A 22,508-nucleotide genomic window follows, 5' to 3' on the forward strand; every position below is an offset into this window, starting at 1 on the left:
CCAAACTTCAGAGACACTTTTCTGATGCCGGGAGAGCTTTGTGACCAATTTACCTGGAAATAAAAAGTTTTTTAAAAATCTTTTTTCATGTAGTAATGAAGCCAGGCTACGCAAGGTGTCCACAGTGCCACTACAGCCTCTTGTCAGCCATTGCTTGCCAACTCCCTGCCAGAGAAGTGCAGCTACATGGAGACAACACATCCTGTTAATCAGGGTATGAACAATTATGGAATAAAGGACACACAAGGTTTAATGAAGTGGTACTGGGCCCCGCATGGCAAAGAAACTCAGAGGCCATAAGCCTGCGATAAAGCAAAACTAAACCCATTAACAGTTGCTACCCCCAAAGATAAAATAAGGGACAGGAATGTATTTACAGGGTCACCAAGTGATAAAAGGAAAACAAACACTGACACAGCCACTATATCGAAGGCCTAACGAGCTGCATTATATACAAAATGGGCTCTATGTCCAGTGAAAAGCTGTAAAACTCGGGGCAAAGCTTGGCTTTACCCTGCATACTATAGATGAGTCAGGGATGAATTCCAACATGCATTTCTCTGAGAGGGAAGGATGCAGCTCCAGGGATGGGCTTCCTGTGATGGGGAATATGGCAGTCTGCACACACTCAGACTTGGCCAGCTCTAATGACAAGCTGCATGCAATGGAGCGGAGCAGCCAAATCACAAAGCTGCATCACCTTCTACACTCACTTCACATTCCAGCCAGTGTACAGGACAAAGTCACAGCATCTGTGGACCAGACTGCAGCTTATGCAATACCCGTATCGCCTTCTACGGGCCTTGACTGCGTGTGGATGGCATCAGTTGAGGTGCTTTCTGAGCTCATTCAGAATGGAATGACAGGTGACCTTTGATGTGGATTTCCACTTTCACAGCCAAATTCAGATTTCACCTATTTTATATTCAAGTTTTCCGGCTGCTTGCACTATACAAGTTCTATTCCGAGAGGGAAAATTGTTCTCTGTACTGGTAGTGTGCACTGTGCTGGCAGATATCGGATGTAAACTAGACTTCAATACATTCAAATACTAAAACTAATAAAAATGTGTCTTATTTGTGACTCACTCATAGTCAGCACTGGATCGGAGACCAGGGGACTTTCTATCCTTTAGGCCTCATTCACACACAACGCAAGCAAAATTGTATATTGCGTATATATGCGTCTATGCGTGCACTATATGCAATCCCAGAATGCATCACCCGTAATGGAGTTGTTAATGTGCTGAACGCGTGTATATGCGCAGAAATACGCTGCCCGGACGCATCTCTGTTCCATTCTGTTTTTGCGCATATATACGGCTCCATACGCGGCAATGTGTTTGGAGCCATTTATGTGCATGTGTTGCATATGGTACAATACACACGTACGCGTGGCAGTGTGAATGAGGCCTTAAGGTCAACAACTATTACCAAAAATGTATCATATTTGTCCATCACAGCTATAGATCCTCAAATCATCTCTGAATTGGTGCTGACACTGTCCTTCCAATTGGAGGGTGACTACTTCTGTTCCCCATGGCCCCTGTGTGTGTTTTAAAGTAGTCACCGATCCAAGCTCACCTCCGGGATGGACTACAATCTCATGTTTAGTTTACTAATTTGTATTGAGATTGTAGTCCATCACGGAAGTGAGCTTGGAGCGGTGACTACTTTACAACACACAGGGGCCATGGGGAACAGAAGTAGTCACCCTCCAGATGGAAGGACAGTGTCAGCATGATTTCAGAGATCTACAGCCGAATCATACAAAAATAAGATACATTTTGGTAATAGTTGTGACATTAAAGGATTAATATTGCATTTCCATGGTGCAGACAGGAGGGCTGCTATCACCATGAAACACATGATGTAAATCCAGGGTGGGCTTCATCCGGGCCTTCTGCCAGCATTCAGAACAGAATGAACGTCCACCTCCATCCAGACCTGCTCCACCTCCAGCCCTCTGCCACACTCCTTACATACAATGGCAGCATTTGCTCTCTCTTTAAAGGCCAAGTACATTTTCTGAACACACAAAAAGACACATCCACAATCTTGTGTCTTTGTAGCAGGACTGAACGTAAATCTCATACAATGTTAAATGTCCCTCTATTGAAGATAAGATGGGGAGGGGATTGTAGTCTACATTAGAACAGTCTAGGGCAGTGGTGGCGAACCTTGGCACTCCAGCTGTGCCAAAACTACAAATCTCAACATGTATCTGCCTCTGGGAGTTATGCCTGTGGCTGTCAGAGCCTTGCAATGGCTCATGGGACTTGTAGTTCCAAAACAGCTGGAGTGCCAAGGTTCGCCACCACTGGTCTAGGGTGACAATGCTGCTAGATACAATGCAGGGCAGGAAGTGTGTCACTGGCAGGATCACCGGACGATCAGCAAAAACAAAGTCTAAGAACCTGAATCTGCTTCTAGCAGCCCACTTCAGTCTGACGCAGAGCTCAGAGAGGGGGAGGGAAAAGCAGCACAAGGAGCCAGTCAGCGTGCAGCAGTGCAATGATCATTGCTAATAGGGGAAGAGAGTGCTGAGAGATGAGCTCATCAAGGTGCCGGCTTCCCCTTTCTCTGTCCAGTTACGGGGTGGGAAAGGGCCCTTTAAGTGAAACCGCAGAAAGGATTACATCCCCCGCCGAGCAGAACTGTGCTGTGCGGCAGAGCTGTAGAAATCTCAGGATAAGCTGGAGAAAAATACAAAATCAGGTAAAACAGATCTCATGGTTTTCTGTTTAGCCATTTTCTGGAATTTTTAAGAGAGCATCACATGCTAACCCCAAGGTAGAGTGACCACGTAATACATTCACAGCACCAAACAAAACTCAACACCATCAGCATCCTCCTCTCGCTCATCCCACACCAACACCTTGTTACCATTTTGTTTTTGTGGAAAGTGTATTATGAGAACACATTGTACATGGAGGGAAAGATTTGTGCAATCTGACCAATACGGTCTACCAGTTTAATATTTAACCCCATGATGACCAAAACACATTGGCCTGGGAAACAAACTAATATATTCACCCAGCAGAGTAACATTCCGGGCCATGAGCACAGCAGCAAACCCACAGCCGAGTACCACCCTGCTATTCATGCGTCTCACAGGCGTGGTGCTATGGGCAGCAGTGGCTGAAATGTGTACATCAATGTGTACACTATAAACCAGATATGACCTTGTTAACAGCCATGGTCACCGTAAATGATCATCAACTCCCATGTGGAGATCACCATGTGACAGAAATCACATGACAAAGCAATGTTACCAAGCATTTGTCTGTATCCTCCTCACCCATCCAAGAGTAAAACCCAACCAGCACTTGGCAGTCAAATAAATGTGACAGCAGCACCCACCCACCGCCGGCAACCAAGGGGCACGCCAAGGGGAACCCACCGCCGGCAACCAAGGGGAACCCACCGCCGGCAACCAAGGGGAACCCACCCGTAGCCGGCAACCAAGGGGCAAAGAGCATCCAATTGCTCACAAGTCTTCACCATATCCTGACAATATACCGCTCTCACTAGCATGTAAATCCATTTTCAGACATGTTCTGATCACGGCTTCACACTTCTTGCACTATGGTGTTCAACATTTCCAAATAGCCAACTTCAAAATCAAAAGTACACTGCAAGTCAGCTTCCATTTCCAGGTCTTCCACAGCAGCGACATGTGATCACCAAGGTAACATTTCTGGTAACCAGGTCGGAGTGGTTCTGGAACAATGACCATTTTAGATGCAATGATTTGGATGCAGACAAATAGGTCAGACATGCTGCTAACAAGACATTAGGGAACAGACTGGTTGTACACTGACCTACATTTCTATGTCCCGGTACCCATGTGCTCTATAGACACTCCTGGGTGTAGTCCACTCCCAAGGAACCGGTACTGTTGAGAAAATCAAGAGCAACTACAAATCCCAAAAGGCATTGCAAGAGTGACAGCCACAGGTATGACTCCCAGAGGCAGATGCATGAAGCGATTTGTAGTTTGATCACAGCTGGAGATCGCCCACCCCCAATGTATATAGAGTGCGTGGCTGCACCATGCATCCCACCAACACAATCAAACTGGATAACCTTTAGGCGGGAAGATCTGGTGTTAAGATAATCTGCATCTGTATGGCACCTTAAAGGATAACCATACTTTTAGCGCTCATCTCATCACTCTGCTCTCCCCTCCTGTCAGCATGATCTGCATGCAGCAAGAGTACTGCACTACACCTGACTGGCTCTTTGTGCCTCCTCTCCCTCCCCTAGTCTGACCTCTGTTGGGAACTGCAAGAGACCGATACCAAGTCAAACTCAGGTACGTACATAAATCGATATTTCATGAGTATCACAGTACGAGTATCCTTCCAGTGTAACACTTCCTGCCCTAGGATGACAACACTAATTTCATCTAATGGGGTAGCGGTGTTGTCACCCTAGAAACAGAAGTAAAGAAGGACTCTAGAAAAGGGGGAGAAGTCCTGTATTTCACAGAGGGAACCCAGGCAGGAACACAAGGCTGCGTGAGATCACAGAGCACACAGGGCAGCGTGAGATCACAGAGCACACAGAGCAGCGTGAGATCACAGAACACACAGGGCAGCGTGAGATCACAGGGCACACAGGGCAGCGTGAGATCACAGGGCACACAGGGCAGCGTGAGATCACAGAGCACACAGGGCAGCGTGAGATCACAGAGCACACAGGGCAGCGTGAGATCACAGGGCACACAGGGCAGCGTGAGATCACAGGGCACACAGGGCAGCGTGAGATCACAGGGCACACAGGGCAGCGTGAGATCACAGGGCACACAGGGCAGCGTGAGATCACAGGGCACACAGGGCAGCGTGAGATCACAGGGCACACAGGGCAGCGTGAGATCACAGGGCACACAGGGCAGCGTGAGATCACAGAGCACACAGGGCAGCGTGAGATCACAGAGCACACAGGGCAGCGTGAGATCACAGCCAAGACCTTGTAGAACAACATGTCTGCAGATTAAAATTTTTATGTTACACGATATTAGCGCAACATATTATCAAGCCCTTAAATTTAGCGAAGAATGCCCTTCAACGCCCTAAAACACAAATACGCATTTTTTTTTTAAACGAAAATATAAAAGATGAGGTTACAACAAGTAAATACATACCCAACATGCCCAGGTTAAAAATTGTATTCGTCCGTGAAACTGCAACGAAATTCAGTACCCCAAAATGACATCAGTTTAGAGATGCGCGTAAATATTGGCCTTAGAATTATTGCTCTCTCTGGTGTGTGCGGCGATACCCAACATGTGTAGTGCGATCGTCGTTTTCATACGTAGGCGCACTCCACGCATGTGTCCGCAGGGGGACTTCAAAAATGTTACTTTTTTACATTTAACCACTTGCTGACCAGGCCATTTTTCAGTATTCAGCGCTGCAGTACTTTGGCTGACGCTTATTCCGTCATGCAACGCTGTACTGAAATGAATTTTTTCCCATTTTTTGGGACAGATAGAGCTTTCTTTTGGTGGTATATAATCACCACGGGGGGGGGGGGGGGTTTTTTTTTTTTTTTAACAAAAAAAAAAACAAAAATTTTTTTTTTTTTTAAATATGGTTTTCCCTTTATTATTTTAGGAAACATTTATTTTTACCCAATTTTTTGCTAACATATAAAAGTCGGGGTGACGTCGGGTAAAAAGACACCAAATATGGCAAGCCTTAAAAATGCGCGCGCCCGCAAAATATAACACCATAGCCAAAATTGGTCATTGGCGACGCTTTAAAAGATTTTACCGCTCATCAGTTTAGTGTTATAGGTGATTGATGGCCCTAAAATTATTGCTCTGATTGCGACGATATGCAACACGTGCGGCATAATTGGAGCAATCATCGTTTTTGCGCATCTATGTGGGGGAGGGGGACTTTTTAAAAAATTGTTTTTTTTGTTTTGTGAGCAATTTTTAAAAAACTTTTTTTTACACTTAACTTTATTGTTATCACATAGGATGCTAAGAAGTGCCCTACGTGATAATGAGTGACAGGTCCCCTTTATGGAGACATCAGGGGTCTCTAAGACCCCTGTCACCTAGGGACCCCCCAGAGAAGCTGATGAAGCACAGATCTGCTTCATCAGCTTCTCTCCAGTTTCTGTACCGGAGAGTGACAGAGGAATGCGGAAGTGATGTAATATACATCACTTCCTGCATTCAGAGACTGGGAGGAGGGAGATCGGGTCCTGAGCGAGAGACATCGCCCAGACCGGATGGACGCCCGGGATCGCGGGGACAGCGACGGTGACCAGAGGTAAGGAGTGGCGCACCCTCACTTGTATCATACAAGCGATCGGGCGTCTTTACAGACGCCGGACCGCTTGTATGTAAACGGCCATCTCTGCCGTTTAAAATCGAGGCGGTTTCCAGCCTGTGCGTGCCAGGGGGTGCGCGCGAGCCGGCACGAGGGACGTCTAAAGACGCCCACCCGCATCCAGGAGACTCCCGTCTAACGATCGGCGGACGGGAGGTGGTTAATTTAAAAACTTTTTTTTTTTAAACTTTAATTGCTATCACATAGGGGGACTTATACATGTGATAGCACATTGGCAGTGACAAGTACTTTTTAGGTGATGCTGGGGGTCCAAAAGACCCCCAGTGTCGCCTTTACACTTGAAATAAGCTATTGAAGTACACATCGCACTTCAATAGCTTATAGCTGGGCTTCAGGAGCCCAGCACTGACAGCTATGGGACAGGAAGTGATGTAATACACGTAGTACATAGTACAGGGAGGGGAATCAGTGAACGGACGTTCACCAATCTCCTCCCAAGCTTCCCCCGACACCAGAGAAGCCGGTCCCAGGCCCGTAGGAGGGGGCAGCGGAGCCGAGGAAACACGGCGGGGGTGTCGGACAGGGGGTGTCCCATTTACCGGCCCAGAGAAGAAATCGGGCGGCAGCTGACTCACCAGATAGCTTCTATTGTAAATCCGACAGTCGGCTTTACAATTATAAACAGAGTCATGGCGTCTTTAGCTGCCGCGTGTCTGTTTAAACGGACCCGGTGCCAGTGAAGTACTATGGACGTCACTGGTCACTAAGGGGTTAATGTACAGTAGGAATTGGAGCAGAAACAGGAATGCTGTAGTGTCCGCTCATCATCTGTAGTTCTTCTGCGCTGGCCAAGCAGTCACGAGACTCTCACCATGGGTGGTGTGTCAGGGAAAAGCCTGCAGCATGTAAGATCAGCACGGAACACGGAAGAGGAGCAAGCAGCCAGCTTCAGATTGCGACCACATGAATGGTATACAGCTATACACTAAATCCCACATATCCAACAACAAATGTGATGATGGGGGGTAGGCGGGAAGGAAAAACACCACAGAAATGATTATACAGCAAGAAATTGCTTCCGTGTTTCAGAGGCCGGCCCTGAGCACATGTATGCAGACAGGCCTGCTATTCAGCTGACTTCTCATGAAAGAACAGAAGCATGCTTGAAATGTGTCATGATAACACGGCAACCACATGAACGGGAATGAAACAATCCAATAAGGACAGGAAGGGGGGTGGGATACAACCTGCTTCCCACATTACTAATTGCTCACGCAACAGTCTGATCTTGTTTACTAATTACAAGGCAGGGGCCTCTCGTATCTGGATCAGATTGCAGGGTCACGCCACACGCTAGTGGAAACACACCACGATCACAGATGAAACATGCATACCACCCAGGGAAAGCCAGCTAACTCTTCAATCAACACATGGTTCAAGAAAACCTTCCCTGAAAAAAACTGAGCCGACACGGAGACATCTCCTGCAAACGGTGTCACAGCGGCTCCAGAACTATGTGGGGTGACAGGCCCGGGAGCAGTAAGCAGATCAGAAGTAGTACAATGTGACCCAATTTGTTGCATGTTTGTTCAGGGTCACTGCGTACTGAAGCCAGGCAGCCAGATAAGTAGCGTTTTCCGAAGCTTAGTCATGGCAGGTGTCTTTTTCTTGGGATAGCTCATCTTTAAATGCATCTCTGGCCTCCCATTAAAGCTATGTGCTGCATCTGCACTTAGTTTCCTCTTAGTCCCCCTGCAAGGTCCCACAAAGACCAGTGAGACATTGCAGAGGTGCGTCTATGAGCATTGTCACAGATTTACCCAAACCTGTAGCTTGTCAATCAGCACCTGACAACACACAGTCCTGCCCACTGCTTTCTGGATTACCAGTGCTGCTGAAACCCTCCCACAGTGATCTGCAGTGCGTGTGAGGGGGCGAGTGTGCACCACCAATGGGGGATTTGACTGATTCTAAGGGAAGCTTTTATTTACAAGGCTCTTACTTCACATACCGTACTGCAAGGGATAAGTACTTGTTTTGGGAACGCAAAGCTATTTACCTCTTAGCCCAGGGGAGAATAGTCTGCAGGGACCAGTCTAGTAGCCCAGAGGGATTGAGGATCAGGGGAGTAAATCTGCTTTTTTTTTTAGCTCTTTATACTTGCAGTGCCGGGGTAACCCCACCGCAAGATCACGTTTTTAGTTTTCCAGGAGTTCTTCTATGTAAAGTAGGAATTGGAGCAGAAGTGGGAATACTGCAGTGCCCTCTCATCTGTATTTCTTCAGAGTCTGCACTGGTCAAGCAGTCATGAGACTCTCCTCCTATTGAAATATAGTAGATATCTGCCCTCCTCCTATTGAAACATGTGCTGCATCTGCACTTCCAGTTCCCTCAGTCCCCCCACTGCAGCTTATTGTGATGGGGTGAAGCTGGATTGATTTCCTGCTTAGACTGCCACACAGGAGCCTTTAGATCAGGGGTAGGCAAATGCCAGCCCTGGTAAAACTATGAATCCCATCATGCATCTGCCTCTGGGGTCATGCCTGGGGCTGTCAGTTTTGCAATGCCTCATGGGTTTGGTCACCATAGTTGGAGGACCGGAGTTTTCCTATCCCTGCTCTAGGTGTACTTTAATAGGAATGAGAAAATACAGTATAGAAATCCATTTATGTTCAATATAAACAGTCCTAACAGATCTTTACAAGTCCTGCTGACTGTAGAGCGTACCTGCCGGCTGTCACTCATAACTGGACTGCTGCAATCTCCCATCTTTGAGCCAAGTCCAGAACAAAAACCTCTCCCGCCCAGAGCAACAAGCTACGCAGGTATGAGAATGGAAGGAACTTTGGCCGCCTGTAAAACTCCACATTTCCAGGCGCTCAACAGGTCTATTAAAAACAAACAAAAAACCCAGACGGCATACTTTGTCAAATGTACCTGCATTCAAACCCTCCCCCAAAAAACTCTGAAAGGAAAGCTGCTTGTAGAGTGATTTGGAAATGTTTGCCTCACTGAGTGCACATGGCACAGCTAGAAGGGGAAGTGAAAGGAGGAAGGAAAGAACACAAGTGGCAGCATTGTACAGAGAAGATGGAGCAATATCAACGCCACCCAACAGACCCGGGCCCCACAAATGGATAGAGAGAGGCAATTTCATCCAGGCTTTCACAAGTACAAATAAGAAGCGTTGGACGTGTGCGTGCACACACACACACGTTAATGTCACAGTGTCACCCACGAGGAGAGAAAACTACAAAAACGGCAAAAGTTTCTCTTTCCATAAAATTAATCAGATTAACCACCAAGATATTTGACCTTATCAAGACTCTCAGAAACCTCATGTAGAGAATGTACGTATGGAATATACAGGGGTGTGGAATTCCTATCGCCCGACGGGTGCTGGGCTGGTGTTTTTTCCTACATTTAGCCCTGCTTCGGGCAAGCAGGGCTACATGTAGAGCGAGGGAGCCATTATATACAAGTGTTCTAGGCGGCCTGTTACACCAATAAATCCAAAGAAACGAGTTGCACAAATAAACTCTTTAGAAAGAGTGTTGTTTTTTTTTAACCATCTGCTCCTGATCACTTGCTGATCTAATTCCAATTTGATATGCTTTACATATAGAACGTATAACTCAATAGAGTACATGAATCCTCTGGGGCGAAAAAAATAAAAATCACGGGGGAGCAGGGGGACACAGCCGCACACTGGTCAAATTTAAGCCAAGTCAGCAGGACTCAAATTTAAAACAGTATATGGCCGGCTTTAGGGTTACAACCAACTAATCGATAATGAGAATAGTTGTCAATTATCCTAATTGATTAGTTGGATCTCCTAGCTCTCTGCTCCATGCTGGGAGGAGGGCACAGCAAGCAGAGGGTGGATGCAATATTGAAAGGGCCAATAGCAGGTTGGCTATTGCACCAGCCACCTACCTTCTGTATTTACATTCAGCTGCCATCTGCGGAATCTTGCCACTGGCAGCCGTCATTCCCGGGCTGAAGCTATTCAAGTGTTATGTGCTTACAATTATTAAAAAAAAAAAAAAAAAAAAAAAGTTGGGAAAAAGTAATTTCTTGTTTCGGCCTGACAAATTCTGATGCGGGAGGTGCGTTGCAGTGCCATTCATTTCAATGGCACCCCAAACGTGCCTCCCACCCACAGTGTGATCGCCCACACGGTACCCAAAGCCTTGCATTCCAGTGCAGTGCTATTGCAAAAAATGGTGCATGGAGCTTTATTCTGAAGTAAACTTTATGTTTGTAACACTGCATTTGTGTATTTTATTATAAAGGACGGTATTTATATATATTTTTTATAAATCAGACATATGCAGTTGCTGTATATGAACACAGAAACCTTTGTTACCTTCCCTCTTCATATCGTCATGAAAATGGTCGCCTCTGTGCTGTGCAAGCATTGTGTGCATCTTTCTGTGAGCTATTCACCTAACAAAAGGTGGAAATGGGCTTTAACTTGTAAACTAAGAATTGGATGAAAGCCGGGTAACTTAGAAGTATATTTCTGGATTGCAAAAATAAAACTAAAGCACCCAGAGGAGAGAAGAGAAAATACAAACTCCATGCAGATAGAGAACCAGAGATAACTCAAATACTAGACATAGATCGCAAAGGAAAGACCTTTCAGAACCAAACTGCATGACCAACCATTCTTTAGTGTAGAACAGAACCAGGGCCAGCTTAAGAACATTCAAATACTGAGATATTCTTTAAAAGCTAAACTTTATAACAAGTCCTTTCTGACCTCTATAGATGCAGCCACAATGGAGTAACTCATCCTCAGTTTACAGTGTTGGCTCAGTGTCCCCCTCTCTCCCAGCAGTGACTCGGCAGCCTTCTAAACGCAAACCTTAGCACAAAGCAGGCAACGAGTTGAACAAGTTCAGTACAATAGCACATTAGAGGATGAATTACTCCACAGTGCATTTAATTACAGGTCAATGGGAACAGATTTTGGAACAAAGTTACAGATTGTTAAAATATGCAAATATTTGAAAGCTCACAGCCCAAGTAAAACTTTAAAGGGACTGTCATGAGTAATGTGTGGGGCAGCCATTATGGGCCTCCCTGAAAATGCAAGTTGCCTGGTTGTGTCTGACTTAAAGGAGAACTATGGGGTTAAGGCTTTTCCCCATAGTTCTCCTTAGGGTAACGGGAGGACACAACCTAGCGTCCTCCCGTCACCCTAGGCTCAGTATACCGCGAGCTGTAGCCGGGATCTGCCCAGCTGCGTAACTGACAGCTGGCTCTGCCTATCTAGAGGCAGAGCAGGCTGTACCTGCCCCCTCCGCCAGTCAGCGCTGGCGGATCAGAGGGGGGAGGGAGGAATCCAGCCCCTCCCGTCACGGCAGAGAGGCGTGACAGGATCGAGAGGTGAGCGAACGCCGGTATGTGTTCGCTCACCTCCCGATCTACTGAGCCGACCTTGGACAGTCTCATTGTCACAGGTCGGCTAGAACTATGAGGTGAGTGAAAATCACTCGCCTCATAGTTCTCCTTTAAGTACTTTTGAGTCAGATCTGGAACAAGCACAGCGTAAATGAGTGTCAGAGAAATGTCCATCACTACACTTATCTGTAAAATTAAGTCAAGGCAACTGGACTTGCTGTATGTTTCTTGAAGATGTTTCACTGGTCATCCAACCAGCTTTCTCAATTCAGAATGTTGAAAGAATTGAGAAAGCTGGTTGGATGACCAGTGAAACGTCTTCAAGAAAAATACAGCAAGTCCAGTTGCCTTGACTTAATTTTTACAGATATACCGTGACCTTCACAGACACATCACTATACTTGTTCCAGGTCACAGACTCAGACGCACCAGCATGACAGCCAGTGTAATATTCTAAAAAATGGAGAAAACAAGGAAAACAGGCCTCTATTGTATTCCCATAAATCCTTTTAAGTCGGAGGCCACTCACAGACCTTAAATAACCCCCAGAAAGTAGAAAGACCAAAGACTCAAGAACAGGAAATTTGCTCGATAAAATGCTCACGTACATGTGAATGGAAACATGAGGAGATTCTTTCAGCGCAGCTTATCTCAGGGGAGAACAGTGGTTGGGGCTGTTTTCTGTTGGAATTCCCCCACACACATTAAAGTGACATTAAAGTCAATTTTTTTCCCCCTCCCCCCAATGTTAATGAAAGCACTTACCTTAAATGGTGTCTCTTAATCCGATATTTCTTGTCGTTTTCATCTGTCCCTGCAGCGGCTCTCCGATCCAACGCTGACTCCTCTGTGCTTGCTGGCACTTCCTGTCCCACGTGTCTGCATTCTGATGCACGCGTCCATAGACTTAGCTTGTGTCTCTCCTCGCGTCCCGGACGAAAATGTGATCTGCGCATGCGTCCGCCCCAAGGTCCTTTGCGGCCGCCCGAGGATCTTCACATTTTCGGACAGGAGTGTGCAGGGAAGACACAGGTGAGTTTTAACCTCCATTAAAGCGTTTTTGTTTTTACACTTTATATCTGCTTGCTAGGAGTAGAACTATGCAAAAAAAAAAAAACGGAGGCTTTAATTATCCTTTAAGTCTAGTACCCGATCTGGCATGCCTTGTCTAAAGGTATCCACAGACGCACATGACTGATGGACATGGAGGAAGCGTTTAGCAGATGACATGAAATGACACCTCGGCCTCTATTAGTCTTATCATTTGCCACAAACGTTTACTGCAAATTCAATTTACAACACTTTAAAGCCATTTGTAAACAGAAAAAAAAAGCATGGCACGTTTTCTGAACGGGACGGACGTTTCTTCTTTGCTAGAAATATCAGTTCCCGGCATGAAAAGATACTGTAAACCACCAATCAGACTCACGCCATCAAGCCAAATAGTCATCTTTTCACTGGGCTGATAAAAGCAACTGGTTAAAAGATTACAGCTGAATGAGAACGCGATCAATAACCTGCCCAGAAAACGCTGCATCCCCCACGCTGCTGCCTCAGGTCTGCACAAATCCATTAGGCTGATTCAATTAAAATGCTCTCCTAAAGATAGAAACAGCTGTAATCGACTTGATAGAATATGGCAGTTAGCAAACTGTCTGTGGTGTAAGCTTTATAATGCCCTTATGGCAGCTTCTTCTCAAGCACATCCCATTACCGAAGAGTTATGGAATCGCCCCTCTCATACTGCCGCACAAACTTACAAATAGAGATATGAGCACTTCAACACAACGAAATCCTCAACATTAAAATCTTTGTACTTTTCCTTTGATCGTTCAACCAAGCCTGCAAAAGCAGTAAACCAAGCAGCTGAAACCGGCATTCATTTCCAAGCTTTCCATAAACTGGACTAATGGCAGGGTGTGCTTTTATATAGAGCAAGGCTCTACATGTTCTCCATAGGAAACAGATGATGGGGCTTGTGTATAAAACATACACCTGCGTCTTATGCAAGCTAGGCACAAGGATTTAAAGGACTACTCCAGGAACAGAGGCAACATTTTCAAGAATCAGTTCATTCTGCTCACACCAAATGAGGAATTTCAGGTTCCTAACATAATGTGACATCTAACTAGTGCAAATCAGATTGTCCAAGAAAAATCCCTCATCCCAGTAAGGCAGTATTGTGTACATTCGAAATTCCCGCCAGCAGACCTTTTGGCCTCATTCACACTGATAAGACCCGGCCCGTACAGATCCGTGCGGCGTGTACAGCCGTATCGGGCCGCTCCCGGGAAGGACAGGTGCGTGTGATTGCACGCAGCAGCCTGTTCTCTATGGGAGTACGCGCCGTACGCTCATCCGAACTGCACATCCGTGCGGGTGCCTGTACTCGGATCCAACCTGTCTGCGTCCGAGCACCTCTCCCACAGTCCTTAAACTGGAGCTGGACATATGCCAGGAGCGAGGTAGCCAATGCGCCCTAATAATCCTGCTGGCTCCTTGGTTGTACATACTGGCTGCTAAATTCCATATTAATATTTATCCACCTCTGCCTTAAACACCACCAATTACACAGAAACACTCCCCACCCAATTCTAACCCAGCCTTGTGTTCATATCTTCACTGTATCCTCTCCCCACACTGTGTACTTCTTTCCACCTCCATTAGTTCCCCTTGAATGGGGACTGGCATTGCACAGAATCTCCAACGGATTGCATCAATACCATAACTGCAATAATCTGACTTAACTGCACATGCATACACAAGATGGAAATCATTCTATGAAATGAAACATTCCACATGTACAGAATGACTGCAATCAACGTGCATAGACTCCAAACACTTGCCTGCTCATGAACGGAACACATTTGGCATTTTTTAAGCTGCAATTCAGACAAATATAGCAAGCCTTCTACAAGACATCAAGGACGTGGTGCTGCAGAATCGGGAATCTCCATCCTCCTTGTGTTGCAATTTGTATGGGAGAGCCTGCAGTGGGTTCAGGGCGGACATCATTAAGGGCAGGTTTACACCATTTTCCGGATCAGATCTGGTCTGGAAAATGGTGTGAACCTGCCTGCAGTTGAAGTGCATTCCAGACCAGACAAAATGAGACAAGCAGACTGCGCTGGTGTGAACAGAGGCCAGAAATAGCATAAGGATACATTAGGATGCATTTTGGGTCTGTAAACAATCTGATCTGGAGATGATCTTAGATGGCCCTTCAGAAGATAAGGAAACTGGCAGCTGAGAAATATCAACAAAACAAAACCATGAGCAAAATTATAACCATGGAGCCAGTAGGCAGCGATATGAGACCACTTGTAGACAATTACCAGGTCTGACTGAACTGCAGCTGTGAAGTCATATGTATCACGTTGTCTAGAACAGCCTTCATCAACCACGGTGCCGTGGCTCTGGTCTAGAAAACCATACTGCCCAACTTGCTTAACACGAAGTCCCAATACCAGATCCAGGCATAGGCCAGACTACTACTCCCATAAGCCACCTGTGCACCACTGAGACACGGCATCATGCAATAAACCTATTGCTCATCATGCAGGTTTGAAAAGCCAGACCAGTCAATACAGACAAATCAGATCAGGGTATATACCAGAGCAAGGGTAAGCCACCTTGGCAACTCCAGCTCTTGTGAAACTAGAAATCCCATAATGCATTGCAAGACAGAGCCACAGGAATGACTACCAAGCAGATGCCTGATGGAGTTGTAGTCTCACCACAGCAGGATTGCTGAGGTTGCCTATCCATGCACTAGAGCAGGGGTGGCAAACACAAGGCCCGCCGGACCTTGTAATGTGGCCCGCACAGCGCAGGGGTGTGGAATTCGTATTGCCCGACGCCCGGGACAAACTAGAGGTACAGAATCCACATCAGAACGCAGCTAGTGTAGATGCTTTCCATGGTGGTTATGTTTCATCCTCATGGCTGGATCATTTATTTTCTTTGCAGACAACCCAGGAGTCAGAATGTCAAACATGACAGAAGAGCAGGAACCCCTGAGAGGGGAAAACCTCACTGCTGGAGTCCCCCATCAATAGGAAAAGTCACTTGGTGATTCCAAACACCAGAGCCAGCCATCCAGGTTTCAGCACTGTGAATCTTGAATATGAGCATTTGTAATAGCCGAGTACATATAATTATGAACTGATCATAAACTACCACCGAGGACAAGTACATAGGTGCTGCCACCCAGAGACAGAAGTACTGCCTGGTGGGTATTTCTATATACAAAGGCCAATGGAAAGTCATTGATCCGGAGCCCCATGTCACATGTACTATAGAGAGCAGACAAACTTTGTTCACCAAATGCACGCTACTCAGATAGGTCAGGTGTTTGTTTACAATGTGCAAATGTGAAATGTCCGGTCTCCCCCATAAAATATGGCTCACAAGAAGCATCCAAACCTACAGAAATGGTCACCCCCCCCCCCCCCTTCAGAATATAAACAGAGTGCCAGTCAGGAGACAGATCCACTTACCATGGTGAACTCGCACTGTAAGGATGCCACTGACCTTCTGGAATTACACAAGTTGGAAGATAAAAAGAGGATTTTACACGGCGTGCTCAGACATAGGACTCCAAAATATAGATCTGAACAGCAGCATTATAGCACTGTCGGAACTATATGAGGCTGAAAGGAATTAAACTATAAGCCCTATACCTATTATTCTACATATTGCAATATGGGCATCCTGGAAGCCAGGTTAGCGCAAATAAAGAACTCGAGTTAAGTTGATTTGTGAAAATAAGTTGGGAATCTCCTTAATTACAGATCCTTGCTTGTTTTCATAAATACAAAACTGTTTATTTTATCAGAGTCAACATTCTAACAGCACAAAACCAGGATCTTCTACCCTTTAGGCTGGGTTCACACCTGGGCGTTCCTAATAGGTGCGTTTTATGCCCGTTTTTAAAGCACGACTTTTTCTCCAATGAAACGCGCGTTCAACGCTAGTTTTTTAACCTCCAATGAAACGCGCAGACGCTTGCAAGGGACGGAACCCGGAGGACACAGCTGGGATCACGGACAAAGTAAAACCTACGCTGCATTCCCGAGTGTTGGTCGGGGTTAACGATTTAACCCCGGAGCCACACTCGGGAATACCAATGGATACGCGCTGAAATCTGCCCCTACGCGCGAAAAAGAAGCTCAAGTACTTTGACGCCTAGGGCGTTTTTCAGTGCGACAAAACGGGCTGAAATATGCCTAGGTGGGAACTATGCCCATAGGAATTCATAGCATTTCACTTTGAGCGTTTTTCAGAGATTCGATCAGCGCTGAAAAACACCCAGGTGTGAACCCAGCCTTACACTCATGGGAACCACACAAAGTGCATCTGAACCCTTTTTTTGCTCAGTTTTGGATGGAGTGGAGAGGGAGAACACCTGTCACACTTTTTTTGCGGTCTCTGTGGGTTGTCACTTCCAAATGGAGACTAGCTCTGAAGACCCTGCTGACCACCAGGGATTTCCTTCACTTAGGAGGGATGTTCCATCACTTCCTGTTGTGGCTAACGGACAGGAAGTGAAAAAAAACCTCAAAAAGGGACACAGAAGGGGAGGAAGCCAACAAGGGTCATAACCCCTGCTTTAGTTTTTAGGGTGGCCATACACTGAATTTTCCTTTAGGAACAGTCCGAAATGCCCACAGTAGGTGCTGCTGTCGGCAGCCTTTTGGCCAGCATCCCTTGATCAGCTGACCATAGGAGCCAGTCCGGAAAGCAGGCAGCCAATGAGCTCCTCGATTCACACACTCGAAGTGTTGATGGAGCAATCTGCTTTATTTTTTCTCTGAACAGGAAATAGAGCAGGGTGTATGGCCAGGTTATGTCCTCAATACTCAGTCATTAAACTTCTATTTGCGTCAAATTCTTTCACCAGATGTAAAACATACAAAGCATGAAGGTAAAAAGCCCCTCCAGCGCACACGAGGCGTTACTTTGTTCCCCCTGGCATGATAGAATTGGCAGAAGCACAGCCAATATGGAACACCTGACCATTTCCATTGAGAAAACAAACTAGACGCATTAGAATTGGAGAAAACTAAAAACCTGGAAATAGAAGCTCTGAACCCTAAAAAGCTGCAGACATCAGCCCGATTCTTACCAGTATCAGAATCTTTTTGATCTCCATTTGTTCCTACTGAGAAAGGCAATTTTCTTTTTGTAGTTTTTTCTTTCACTTCTTTCCCTCCATCGCTTCGATCCAACTTAGGAGTCTTGTTTAGGGAAACTTTATCTTTATCCTGGAGAGGAAAAAAAAAAAAAATAGTTAATGAACATATAGAAGGGGCAAGAGTATAACCTCACTCTGTATAGGCCGGGTTCTATGGATCTTAAATCCAGCCATTATTTATTCTTGGCACATTTACATATCAATGATGGTTGACAATGAAGCTGGTCAAACACAAGCTGAATATTCTTTAAGATCTATTTGGTGGAACACATTTGGCCTCTAATCGGAAAAGAAATTAATGGACCCAAATCTGAGGGCTTCTGGTAGCTTTAGACCGTCAAACGATCATTGGTCATACAACAGGTGCCACTGCTAACCTCAACCTCCTGAAAATACTGGCCGTCATACTGATTCAGTGGCTTGAATACTTTCATTGGCCATACAAGGTACGAATGGCAGCCAGTTTTTGAGGAACCACAGTAGGTGCTGCTGTCTGTAGCCATTCGGCTGGCATCCCTCTATCAGCTGAACGAAAGAGCCGGTTGGAAAATCTTGGTACAAACAGTGGGCAGCCAATGAGCTGCCGCCTCTGTCCAGGTATTCAGACAGCGGCCGGCATCCACTGTCGGATAAAAATGAAGTCAGTGGGAGATTCCTCGATCAATTCTTGTACGGGTTTTAGGAATCTGTTCTATTTTTTTGTTTACATTCAGACCGCGGGTTGCACAAAAAGAAATACAACAGCATATGGGCAGCTTTACTTTGAGCCACTGACATGCAACAAATATACAGATCAGACAGTCTGACTTCCAGCCTGCATTCTTTTTCCGGGTTGGTGACAAAGTATTAAAGTAAGAGACAGCCAGGCAAGTAGCATTTTTAAAGTCAGATTGCAGTCACTTAATTTCTCTTAATACAGGTTTCATTTAATCAGCAAAGAACACTAACCGTGAACATTTAGGTAAAATACAGGCTTATGAACATCTATACAGTACATGCACATTTCCCCATGCTTTAACTCTTTAAAGTACAGAAAAATCCCAGACGATCTGCCAAAAAAAAAAGAGACCTTTTATGTCCTGTATTTTAATACTCGTCTCCTTCTCTTTCTGAACCCAGTGCACCCATATACCAAACAGTGTCACAGCAGGACACTTGTCCCAAGGACTTTTGGGCCTTTATATCAAAGTCGCCCATAAAGCAAATGAAGCCGAGGATTAATTCATGCAGTTTTACTTTAGACAAGTGGCAATTGAAGGAGCTACAGTTCAGCCAAAGACAATAGCCCTCTATTAATAGACAAACAGGAACCATATTGTCCCCAGAACAGCACAGTCTCTGCCCAAGAGAAACGCCCAGAGAAAAGCAGGAAGTTGGATAAAGGAACTGTTGATTAGGATAATGTTACATCTATTAGATATATTTCATTCCATACAAAACAAAATCAGCATTTGAAAGTGCAACCTGAACACGAGATCGTGTTTAATAGAACGCTGATCGCTCCCGACTGAAACAGATTTCAGAACATTCTACACTTCATATTCCCTCCTTCACAATGTGATGGTTTTACATGTAAATAATTGGATGTGGGACTACACGTTACATGCACACTGACAGCAGGGACACGCGGCTTAATTTCTGCCCTCTATGAACTTTACGTGGTTTTATGAGCCTCAAGCACTTTTCTGACCTAGACTGTTTAGGTCTCGTTCACACCTAGGCGTATTGCATATGCGCGACCGTCGCGCGTTTTTTACCGCGATTCGCGGTAAAAAAGTCGCCCGACAAACGCGAAGGCTACTTGGATGTATCCCAATGGAAACGCGCAACAAAAACGGCCCAAAGTAGTACCTGTACCTTTTCAGGCGTGGGCCGTTTTGTAGCGCGTTAGGGACGGGCGGAAATACGCCAAGGTGGGAACGAGACCATTGAATACAATGGGATTTATATTTTTGAGCGTTTTGTAGAGCGTTCGTCGAGCTTAGAACGCGCTACAAAACGTTCAGGTGTGAACGAGGGCTTAAGCTGGGTAGACGGCGTTAGAATTTTGTATGAACGTCTGTATTACTATTGAAAAATGAATTAATGGTATTGTCCCAGGCCTGGATGGGCTTCCATATTTCTAAAACCTTTTCATTTCATCCTTGCACCTTATTTACTGGAGATGTGCGATGACTTTACAATCTTCCCCCGTTCCTGCCTCAATGCTTGCCTCCCTAAATCTGAGAAGGACCATACGCCTTGCCCCAATTAACCCCCTATAGCTCTCCTGAAATCTGATCTAACAAATTTCACAAAAATATCTTAGCCCGTTACTCCCCTCTTATACAGGCAGACCAAGTAGGATTTGTAGCGGGTCGGCAAGCCGGCGATAACACTAGACATACCATTGACCTCAAATGTTATAAACTATGACAACACTGAATCTTTGATCTTTAGCCTTGATGCTGAAAAGGATGCAAGGTGGCAAGGAGCAGCCCATGTCCTAGCAACAAAGGATGCAATGCAGCAAGGAGTTGCCCGTGTCCTAGCAACAAATGATGCAAGGAGTTGCCCGTGTCCTAGCAATAAGGAATGCAAGGCGGCAAGGAGTTGCCCGTGCCCTAGCTACAAGGGATGCAAGGCGACAAGGAGTTGCCCGTGCCCTAGCTACAAGGGATGCAAGGCGACAAGGAGTTACCCGTGTCCTAGCAACAAGGGATGCAAGGCAACAAGGAGTTACCCGTGTCCTAGCAACAAGGGATGCAAGGCGACAAGGAGTTGCCCGTGCCCTAGCAACAAAGAATGCAAGGCGGCAAGGAGTTGCCCATGTCCTAGCAACAAAGAATGGAAGGCGGCAAGGAGTTGCCCATGTCCTAGCAACAAAGGATGGAAGGCGGCAAGGAGTTGCCAGTGTCCTAGCAACAAAGGACCATAGACAGCTAAAGTTGCCTGCACCATAGTAATAAGCCGACTATCATCTTTTGCTGCAGAATGACTTGAGTGCATTTGCACTGCATACTACACTCATGTAAACGTTAGTACAAATGTTTACATGTGTACAGTATAAAATAAGGTCCATATACAGGACCTCATAGGCAGATTATTCCATTTTGATTTTACGGATCTGAAAGCAGAACAAATTTATTGATCTTTAAGTACAGAGTGTATGGGCCCATAAAAAACAATATACCTGCGTCCAGATCCGCAAAAAACTGAGCTTTTACTGTTACTTTTGCTTCACTACCAAGGGAGTCGCAGGTAAGATATCCTGGCATTTTAAAGGCACCATCCCAAGTCCAGGTCAGTGACTCAATAATGGTGACACAGTTCCACATTAAAATATGTAATAAAAGCTCTAATATTTATATTCCGACAGGTTCCCATTAAGGCAACCACAATAATTGTTGCTGGATCCTCAATTCCAACAAGGCCCTGAGATGATCAGACAGACTACAGGAAACCTGCCAACTCAGACATCCTTCTTCTAACCTACTGCTATTGTTCCACAGGGATACGTGCCGCACTTATGGTGTCTACTGACTACCGTATAGGCATGATACATTCAAATGTGCATTCTCATACGCTATCTGTGAGGATAAAACAGGAATCACATCTACCGGCAATTATGTTTCTCAGCAATCTCCATGGCAGCACCCCCACCACATGAGGGACATGAAATGATATCCAACTTCATTCATAGTGGACACTACAGACAAAAACAAGTGAGATGTATAAATCAGCCCAGTGTACATGTTCAGAGGCGGATGATAGAGAAACGTATTACACATAGTATGTCTCTACAGCAATACAACTTTTTTCTGCTTGCAAGTTTCCCCAAGCTCGGCTTCAAGTTCCCCAAGCTGACCACCAGTGGCCTAGGCACAACTCTTTCTGTAGACTAAAACCTGTGAACCTGCAGTTGGAGATCCAAGGCAAGGGGCCCTTAGACTAAAAGGCTCAAAGACCTTTAGACTGTTTTGGGGGAGGCCTGAGGTGCAGGAAATTACAGGAAGCCGATATAAAGACAGATCAAGGAACTTACCTTTAATTTCTTCTGTACATATGTTTAAATTTGTATGCCTACTGTACAGCTTTAAGTATGGTGCATGATATGTAACATTGAAAATTAAGGCCGGGTTCACACCATTTTCTGGACCAGATCTGGAAAGCGTTGCATTGCGTTTTGGTGCAAGCTATTTGTTCTTTTTTTTAGCTTAAAATGTGCTCTCAATGCATTCGTGTGTTTGCATGCACTTGTATGCGTTTCTATACCTTCCAGACCAGAGTGAGAAATGCAGTATTTTTCTGGTCTGGAACAGACTGCACTGGTGTGAACAGAGGCCAGAAATAGCATAGGGATGCATTTTGGGTCGGGAAACAATCTGGTCTGGTGATCTGGATGTGGTGTGAATGGGCCGTAAGGGTGCTGTCCATCCCATTGAGATTCAAAGCAAATGTGTCCAGTATGAGTAACAGCGCACAGAATTAGAAATCATTCCAGGAAAAGCACTGGCGGGATGAACCATACAAAGTCATTTCTTCACAAAAGCCATTGCTTGACAAAGCAGCTTTTTTTTGTCTGTGGTTTGACGCACAATAAAAAATTGTCGG

General features: G+C 45.5%; 1 protein-coding gene across 1 annotated transcript in view; it reads right to left on the bottom strand.

The window, feature by feature from the left end:
• ANKRD11 (ankyrin repeat domain 11) overlaps positions 1–22,508 on the bottom strand; it is a 159,437-nt gene that overhangs the window by 23,777 nt on the left and 113,152 nt on the right. The window contains exon 3 of the mRNA XM_018557339.1: positions 17,847–17,985. Within this exon, the coding sequence (XP_018412841.1) occupies positions 17,847–17,985 (139 nt within the window). The remainder of the gene's footprint in view (positions 1–17,846; positions 17,986–22,508) is intronic.

The sequence above is a fragment of the Nanorana parkeri genome, unplaced genomic scaffold (assembly GCF_000935625.1).
Source record: "Nanorana parkeri isolate BGI_ZX_2015 unplaced genomic scaffold, ASM93562v1 scaffold280, whole genome shotgun sequence".
Classification (NCBI taxonomy): Eukaryota; Metazoa; Chordata; class Amphibia; order Anura; family Dicroglossidae; genus Nanorana; species Nanorana parkeri.